The sequence below is a fragment of the Nannospalax galili genome, unplaced genomic scaffold (genome assembly GCF_000622305.1).
Source record: "Nannospalax galili isolate Female #2095 unplaced genomic scaffold, S.galili_v1.0 scaffold996, whole genome shotgun sequence".
NCBI classification, from domain to species: Eukaryota; Metazoa; Chordata; class Mammalia; order Rodentia; family Spalacidae; genus Nannospalax; species Nannospalax galili.
Window position 1 is genome coordinate 1,761,170 of NW_008339436.1, and position 9,591 is coordinate 1,770,760.

At 38.5% G+C, this 9,591-nt stretch overlaps 1 protein-coding gene across 1 annotated transcript in view; it reads left to right on the forward strand.

Moving 5' to 3' along the window:
- Window positions 1-9,591, forward strand: part of Parg (poly(ADP-ribose) glycohydrolase) — a 123,554-nt gene that overhangs the window by 6,757 nt on the left and 107,206 nt on the right. The window contains exons 3-7 of the mRNA XM_008834110.3: window positions 1-48; window positions 679-1,635; window positions 3,058-3,238; window positions 6,892-7,014; window positions 7,141-7,224. The exon at window positions 1-48 is cut by the window's left edge and continues 5 nt beyond it. Of these exons, the coding sequence (XP_008832332.1) occupies window positions 1-48; window positions 679-1,635; window positions 3,058-3,238; window positions 6,892-7,014; window positions 7,141-7,224 (1,393 nt within the window). The remainder of the gene's footprint in view (window positions 49-678; window positions 1,636-3,057; window positions 3,239-6,891; window positions 7,015-7,140; window positions 7,225-9,591) is intronic.

Here is a 9,591-nt window from a genome sequence, read left to right on the forward strand (position 1 = left end):
TACCACTTGGATGGATACTAAAGGAACCAAGACAACTGTATCAGAAAGGTATAAAATACATTTGCCTATATCGAGACATGAACAGCAAATTGAAAGGTATAGATACGTGCCCTTATAGAGACATGCACAGCATAAAGAAAGGTATAGACACATGCCCATACGGAGATGTGAACAACATTGATGGTGGGAGTGTTTTATCTTCCTTTTCTTTCTTGTTTTTGTATTTTTCTTCATCTACCTTCATCTTAAAGATTTTAGAGTCTTCTATGTGCAGAGACCCTCATTTATGTAAGAGACAAAGAGATAAGAGAGAAACAATTCCTGACTTTAAGATGCTCATATAGTGCTGGTTGTGAAGTGAGCACCGCAGTGAAGCTCAGAGCAAGTAAAGGCGTGAGTGGTGACTAGCGCATAGAAGTGATTAGCTTTGCCTTTGGGCCTTGAGGGAAGACAGTATAAGGCGGTAAGTGAAGGTAAGATCTAAGGGAAAGGTAGGTGTTTGCCAGGCACACAGCTGAGGCAGGCATTATAGGCACATGTGCATGCAGAGCAGCACACAAACAGGCTACGTGCTCAGTAATCACAAGAGTAGAAGTATTTCAGTGACATTGTGGGGTGTTGCTCAAGAATTTGCTCTTTTGTAATAAGTTGGTTTTAGTTCTGTCTGTTCTCTTGTAGTAAAGAAAACAACAATACAAGAATAGACTCCATGATGAGTTCCGTGCAAAAAGATAACTTTTACCAACATAAAGTGGAAAAATTAGAAAATGTTCCTCAGCTAAGTCTTGATAAATCACCCACTGAAAAGAGCACACAGTATTTGAACCAGCATCAGACTGCAGGTGTGTGTAAGTGGCAAAATGAAGGGAAACATGCAGAGCAGCTTTTGGACAGTGAACCTCCAACAGTGACTTTGGCACCAAAGCAATTTAGTAATGCTAACATTGATCAGTCATCCAAAACTGATGATCACAGTGACACAGATCATGAAGAAAATAGAGATAATCAGCGATTTCTTACACCCATAAAGCTTGCAAATGCAAAGCAGACAATAGATGAACCAGCCAGAGAAGCCCAAAGCTACCATAAGGCTAGCCCCCCAGTGAAAGACTGTGCAGGCTGTCAGCAGGACATAGATGTGGTACCTGAGAGTCCTTTGTCGGATGTTGGCTCTGAGGACATTGGAACTGGACCAGAAAATGGCAGCAAATTGAGTAGGCAAGAAAGTAGCCTCGGCAGTTCTCCTCCATTTGAGAAGGAAAGTGAGCCTGAGTCACCAATGGATGTAGACAATTCCAAAAACAGTTGTCAAGATTCAGAAGCAGATGGAGAGACAAGCCCAGGCTTTGATGAACAAGAAGATACTTCCTCCCAAACAGCAAATAAACTTTCAAGGTGCCAAGCACGAGAAGCCAACAGTGAACTTAGGAAACGGTACTCTACTAAGGGAAGTGAAATTAAACTACATTTCCAATTTGAAGGAGAGAGTCTTGCTGGGACGGGTGATTTAAATGTCAGACCATCTGGAAATACTTGTAGCCATAATGTGGAATATAGAAATTCCAAGCAGCATGGAAAAAAGGATTCTAAAATCACAGATCATTTCATGAGAATTCCAAAAGCAGAGGACAGAAGGTAAGTTTTTCTCAATCAGGAGTCTCTTTATAATAGCACGATACATTTAAAATTTTATAGGGGATTAAGAAAGTAATCATTAGGCTGGAGAGATGGCTCAGTGGTTAAGAACGCTGACTGTTCTTGCAGAAGACCTGGATTCAAATCCTAGCACCCACATGGCAGCTAATAAACAAGGGATCTAGCCGCCTCTTCTCTCCTCCACAGGCATTGCACGACATGGGTGCACTTAGCTACATGCAGGCATAACATTCATACACATAAAAAAATAATAGCTGGGTGTGGTGGTGCATGCCTTTAATCCCAGCACTCAGGAGGCAGAGGCAGGTGGATCTACATACTGAGTTCCAGGACAGCTGGGGCTACAGGGAGACCCTGTCTCAAAAGACCAAAAAAAAAAAAAAAAAAAAAAAAAAGAAATAATATGCATTGACAGTTTTAGTTTCATCAACTTTCTGACAGAATTTATTAGAAAATGATATTAGATTGATTGGAGCTGCTCTTTAGCCATTTTTCTATATTTTCTCTAATGCTCTGACAGGCAAGCTGATGGTATTCTATTTTATGAATGAGAAAACTGAGATTTGTAGAAAATTCACTGAACTCCTATAACTTAGAGGTGATAACACTGGGATTTTGTTTCATGTGTATTTGATTATAACCCTTGTATTTTTGCCATTATTCCATAAGAAATTTTAAGCTCCACTCAGTAATTTCTGAGATGTGTTTTCTAGCTTACAATACAGAGTTCACTTCATTGAAATGATTGTGTGAAGACCAGAGAAGTAACTGATTCTATGAACCATGAGTCGTTTCTGTGTTTGAAGGTGATTTACCTGTTTGGAAATTTCTTCTCTGAGCTATAAAAATAAGCTCTTGGGTTCTGTTTTGTTTTGTTTTGTTTAAAGATTCATTTTGCTGGGTGTGATGGAGCATGCCTTTAATCCCAGCTCTAGGGAGGAGAGGCAGACGAATCTCTGTGAGTCAGGCCAGTCTGGTCTACAGAATGAGTTCTAGGCCAGCTGCAGCCACAGGGACACCCTGTCTCAAAAAGACCAAAAAAAAAAAAAAAAAAAAGATTCATTTTATTTTTAGTTATGTGAGTGTGTGTGGATGTGTGCAGGTACCCCTGGAAGCCATGGAAAGATGTCAGATCCCCTGGAGCTGGAGTTACAGGTAGTTGTGAGCTGCCTGATGTGGGTACTGGGAACCGAGCTCAGGTCCTTGCAAGAGCAGTAAGCACTCTTAACTGCTGGGCCATCTCTCCAGCCCAGCTCTTGGGTTTAAATATGAGCCTTATAGGTTTTTCTTATAAAGCATGCTTGACCCACTTCAAATAATAATGTTCTGTGTAGGTTTTGAACATATGTATCCAAAGAATTGAAGCAGTAATGTGACTGAATATATGTGTCTTGACCTTAGAAAAGAACAATGTGAAAAACATCAAAGAACAGAAAGGAAGATACCGAAATACGTTCCGCCTCACCTTTCTCCAGATAAGAAGTGGCTTGGAACTCCTATTGACGAAATGAGAAAAATGCCTCGGTGTGGGATCCGTTTGCCTCTCTTGAGACCATCTGCTAATCACACAGTAACTGTTCGGGTGGGTATTGCCTCTTACCCATGAGCAAAGATTGGAATTCCTACTTACTGTGGTACTTAACTAATGTGAAAAACACACCAAGACCTAGAAAGTTACCTTTTGTGTGTATATAAAATGATTAGAAATCTATAGACTAGAGAGAGAAATGATGGCCTACTCAAGCTAGCACTTAATAAATCAGCAAGTTGATTTTGTCATTTGAGTTTTTTGTTTGTTTGTTTGTTTGTTTGTTTTTTTTTTTGTAGCTCCAGCTGGCCTGGAACTTCCTATGTAGACTAGGCTGGCCTTGAATTCACAAAGATCCTTCTACCTTTGCCTCCAAGTGTTGGAATTAAAAGCATATGCCACTATGCTGGGCTTGAATTTTTATTATTTTTGAGAAACTCCTCCCCTCCCTTCCCCTCCCCTCCCCTCTCCTCCCCTCTCCTCCCCTCTCTTCCCCTCTCCTCTTCTCTCCTTCCCTCCCCTCCTCCCCCCCTCCCCTGTGGTCTCATCTTCTATCTTGATTATCTACATAAATGACTTAAAGATTTAATTCTTTTAAATTGCACATTTTTATGAAGCTATTTGCTTGGGAGTCTTTTTTCCTACTAAGTGCTTCCTCTTTGAGGACCTGTATTAATCAGTTTGGCACTGTTGCTATGACAGAAGTGCCTGGGATACCATAAGTAGCACAGTTTTATCATGGCTCATCAGAGGTTTTAATCCATGGTCACTTTGCCCTGTCGCCTATGGAGGTATATCATAGCAGGAGGGCATGGTGGAGGAAGTTATTCTTCTCAAGCCTATCAGAAAGCAAAAAGCAAAGAAAAGGAAGGGGCAGGATTCCAGTGTCCCTTAAAGGGAACATTCCTGTTCACTTCTTCTATTATATTTTTATTCACTTATTTATTTTGTGTGTGAGGAGGACAAGTCACAGGAGTCAGTTCTCTTCTTCCACCATGTGGGTCTTGGGGAATCAAGTATAGGTTGTCAGGCTTGGTAGTAAGTGCCTTTACCCACTAGGCCATGTCGCCAGCCCAGGTCCGAACTCTTAAAGGTTTTATCACCTCCCAGTAGCACAATGGCCTGAGTATAACTAGCCTTTGGAGGACACTTCAGATCAAGCATTCTGCCTCAAAGGCTTACGTGTATCTCACAGTACAAAAATCTATTTGATCCATCCGCAGAAATCTTCATAGTTTGAATTTCAGCATTGCTGAACCGCCCAACTCGAAGTTCTCTGAGACTCAAATCAGATAAATTAATCTTGTGGTTTTTAAACTCAGCCTCAGAGAAAGTCTCTGGCAATGGATAAAGTGTAGACAAGTCATTTGCCAGAGTGAAACACAATGGTGCTTAGTCTGAATTGCAGTAGAGTCCTTCCTTCTGTGTGAACCTCATCCACACAGCCTTTACTGTCTGCATTCCTAGCAGCATCATGGTTTTCTGAGCTCCTATAAGAGTCACCCATTCAGCCCTATTTACAGCATTGTTTTCTCTAGCTTGCTTCTCCTTACTTTCCCCATAAACCAATTCTAAAAGTTCCTGAACCACATCATCAGATAGTCACTGCTCTGGCTCTACTTCTTGCTACCAATTGTCTTTTGTCAGCAGTTCTCTGTGACTAGGACACAATACCTGAGATAGTCAATGCATGAGGACATAAGATTTATTTTGACTCAAGATTTCAGAGACTTCTTCCATGATTGCTTTTGTCTGTTGCTGTGGGCCTTTGGCCACATAGTACCTCATGGCAAGACAGCATGATGGGGGTATCTATTTATTATGTAATTACTGTCTACAGTGAAATGCTGATATATGATGCCACTTGGGTGAACCTTGAAAACATTCTGATAAATGAAGGGGCCAGACCAAAAATCTCACATGTTGTATGATTCCATTTATATGAGATATCTCTTAATAGGCAAAATGTAGACCTTTCAAGATTTACTTACTGCTTATTGTAACAGATGTGTATATGTGTACGTATATGCTTACATTTGCACATATATACATATACACATATGTAAATGTGTGATAGGTTCTTAAATCTTATGAACACAAAATTTAAATAGCTATTCCTCAAGAAATTTAATTTTAGTGAGGAAATGAAAAACAAGTATTGGGGCTAAGGAGATGGCTCGTTTGGTAAAGTACTTGACACATAAGCATGAGGACCTGAGTTTGAATCCCTGGCACTCACATAAAATCTGCATGGAGGCCAGAGAGATGCCTCACCAGTTAAGAGTAATCATTGTTCTTTTTTTTTCTTTTTGAGACAGGGTCTCCTTGTAGCCCCAGCTGGCATGGAACGCACCATGTAGACCAGGCTGGCCTTGGATTCACAGAAATCCGCCTGCCTCTGCCTCCCAAGTGCTGGGAGTTTAATCCCTAGAACCCATGTAAAGGTGGAAGGAGAGAACCAGCTCCATAAAGTTTTCTTCTGACTCCATGCTAGTGTGTGCGTGTGTGCCCATACATATACATCATACACATTCACACAATAATCAGTAAAATAAAGCTTTTAAAAAAGTAAGGTGGCAGATCTCTGTGAGTTCAAGTCCAGCCTGGTCTACATAATGAGTGCCAGGCCAGCTGAGGCTACAGGGAGACCCTGTCTCAAAAAGACCAAAAAAAAGTAAGGTGGAGGGGACTGGAGAGATGGCTCAGTGGATAAGAACACTGACTGTTCTTGCAGAAGACCTGGGTTCAAATCCCAGCACCCACATGGTAGCTAACAACTGTCCTGTAACTCCAGTTCCAGGGGATCCAATGGCCTCTTCTGTCCTCCGTAGGTATTGTACCACATGGGTGCACCTAACTACAACCTACATGCAGGCATAACATTCATACACATAAAATAAAAATAATAAATATAAATATATATATAAAGTAAGGTGGAGAGCAATAGAGGAAGAGACCTTCCATAGATCTCTGGCATCTTCATGAATGTGCACACAGCTGCATGTGCACTTGCACTCATGAACACATACAAACATACAAAAAAAAAGTGTTGTCCCATATAGTGGTCTAATAAAACAGAGAAATATGCTAACTGCTTATTTATAAGTTCCTAAAGACTTCCACGATGAGGAAAAATAAACCTAGTGTGAGGGTGAGAATGCAGGTTTAAGTAGTTAAGGAAAAAGTGGTGGTGATAATTGCTATTAACTTTTACAAAGAGAAGAGATAGTATGTACACAGGCATATAGGCATGAAAATGAATTTCCTGTTTAAGGACTTGTAAGTTTTCTGGCTTGTCTAAAATTAATAGTGTTTTGGAAAGAGTATGAAAAACTGATGTTAAGAATCAGAGCCTAGATATAAAATAGAAGACTGGGGGTACTTTAAAAAATAATGCTGTTCCAAAGTGCAGATAAGGGCTTTATTGGGAATTGGTGTCTGGGAGCTACTGGATTTAAGGAGAGATAGGAATCCATGCTGAGGCCTCAGGATCTAAGTAGAGTGCAGGTAGAAATGCACAGGATGTGATCACGTGGAAACTGAGAAGAGGTGAGGTATAGCTATAGCTCTAGAGGATTTATGAGGTCTCTTGTCTGGAGCAGGTCTCTATTGTAGCATTTGCCTAAGCTGCTTTGTTTGGATTATTTTCTAGAAGGAACACTTCATTTTTATGCACTTACAGTTTTCCTGTTTACTTTGTATTTCAGGTAGATCTTTTGCGAGCAGGAGAAGTTCCTAAACCCTTTCCAACACATTACAAAGATCTGTGGGATAACAAGCACGTTAAAATGCCTTGTTCTGAACAAAACTTGTACCCTGTGGAAGATGAGGTAAGTATAAAACTGAGGTTGTTTTAGTCCCTGGATCATGGTTTAGCTCTTACTTGGTTTTTGATTTAGTGGTTGGTGCAAAAAAATTTAGAGGAGTTTAATCATGCTTTCTTTTCCCCCTATAAGAATGGTGAGCGAGCCGCAGGGAGTCGATGGGAGCTCATTCAGACTGCACTACTGAACAAATTCACTCGACCCCAGAACCTGAAGGTATGTGCTTTCTACCAGTCGTGTCTCAATTGTAGCTCTTGGAGTGCCTTGTTTTCTCCCTCCAACACAGTTTTTGATCATAACAGATCCAAATGGCAGCAGTCTTCATAGGCAAAGTGCTTGCTTCCTATCACTCACTTAGAGAAATTCTTGGTTTCCATTTTATCACTACTAACTAACTAGACAAATTGAGAGTGGTAAATTACTTGCCTAGAGCCACACAGAATAATTTGGGAAACCAGCAGTCAGACTTCTGTTTCTTGATTTCCTTTCCAATTTCCTTCAGTTTAAGCTTTTGTTTGTTTTAAAATTATCATGCTTCTGAAATGTGTTAAGAAGAAGTCAAGAAAGAGCTATGACTTTGGCACCATTTGCCTAAAGGGAAACTGAGCTTGCCAGTGATTAAAGTATGCATTAGATATTCTATTTTTTATTGCTTCTGTTACCTTAGGAGTTTAATTATTTATTAATCTTAACGTGGGCAATAATTTACTTTTTCTTTTCTTTAATTTCATCTAAGACCATAGGGAAATCACTAGATTTTTTTTCCAATATCTAAAATATGCATGTGTATGTATATTTTGTGGGGAATTTTAGCCCAAAACATAACATTTTTAGAAAGACAATGACCTGGGTTTCTACACTTTATGAAAGCAGTTTTTATTTTCTTTCAGAGACTTCATTTGTTGTGGACAGTTTCTTTGGTTTCATGATGTTTTCCACCAAATTAAATTTAAATTTGCTGTAGCTCCTGTGGTGTTTCTCTTCACATCAAAAACATTGATGTTTTTTTACAAAAACATATTCTGAAAATTTCATTCCTTTCAGTGTTTCTCAGTCTTCTGGTAGACTCCTTTTAAATTAACTCATTCTAAAATGAGATTATTAATGTCTGTCAGTTTACTTAGTATAATATAATTTCATATGTGCAAAAACAAAGGTAAATACAACTTACATATTAGTTTGGTTTTTGTTCCAAGTATAACAAACCATCATCTGATTTGTGTTCGTGATCACAATAAAAATAATTTCATTACTTTTCTATTCTTGTATGTTTTTAACCAGTAAGCCAAACTTCAAAATTGGATGCTGAGAATTTTTTTAAAATATCGTGTACAGAAAGAAATTATATTTGATCTTACAATACAAATTATATTTGATCTTACAATAGTGAACAGGTGATGTATGTTGGTGGATACAAAGAATGAGATCTTTTTTTTCCTTCTTTTTTTTCTTTTTTTGGTCTTTTTGAGACAGGGTCTCCCTATATCTCTATCCTGTCTGGAACTCACTGTGTAGTCCATGCTGGCCTTGAACTCACAGAGATCCACCTGCCTCTGCCTCTCAAGTGCTGGGATTAAAGATGTGCACTACCATGCCTGGCAAAAATGTGATCTTTTTGTGGAGAATTATCTTGCAAATAAATATGATAGTGACCATTTTGGTCCAAATGCTTTAGAATTTGATATACCTCTGCTGAAGTATGTTACTAGGATTGCTTAATTTTATCTATTTAAAGCACTACTAACTTTCCTTTCTGAAGTGTGTTATGTTTTGGTCTTTGTTTTTACAACCCCATACTATAAACTTGCAAGCACAGAACTGGACCACTAAGGCTCTTATCTAAACTCCATTTGAAAAACACTGTCTTAGGTTATTTATGAACTTTTAATTGAACTGTTTTTAAGAATTTTCATATTTTTTCTTCAAGTACACAGAATAATCATAGCATTCTGAATTACAGTTGGCTCACCCCTTTAGAAAGTCCTTGGAGCATCTTAATTACTTTAGGAAGAGGCAAGGTCTTTGACTTGAATTTCCCTTTTGTTTATCTCATCAGCAAAACAGGGTAATAGATCAAGATTTTCTTGTATCTGCTTATGGTAATTGTTTCCTTTGCTTAAAGAATGACGGGCAAAAGGAAGAAGGGAATATTAAACTCTTGTGATTGCATATAATATCTATCTTATCTATGTGCCATTCAGTGGTAGATTTGGAGGGATCAGAGATACTCAAAGTTTAAAAGAGAAACAGTGCTTGAAAAATAACATTCTCTTAGTAGTGTGCCTGATAATTTGCACTCAGAGGTCCTTGTATTTATTATTACGAGCTAAAAAGAACTTCAGTAGTTGGTAGCTAAACCTAAAAACTGGCATCCAGCTTTTCTAATGATATTCTTGGCAGACTACTTTTGAGATTTGAAGACTGGAATAAACTAAATACATTTATTATAGACAAGTTTTTAGGTTTCATAATATTTTTCACCAAATTAAATTTAAACTTGGCTGTAGCTCCTGTTGTTTTTTTTCTTCATGTGAAAAACTGATATGTTTTAAAATTTTGAAAATTAAAAATTTTTTTATTTTT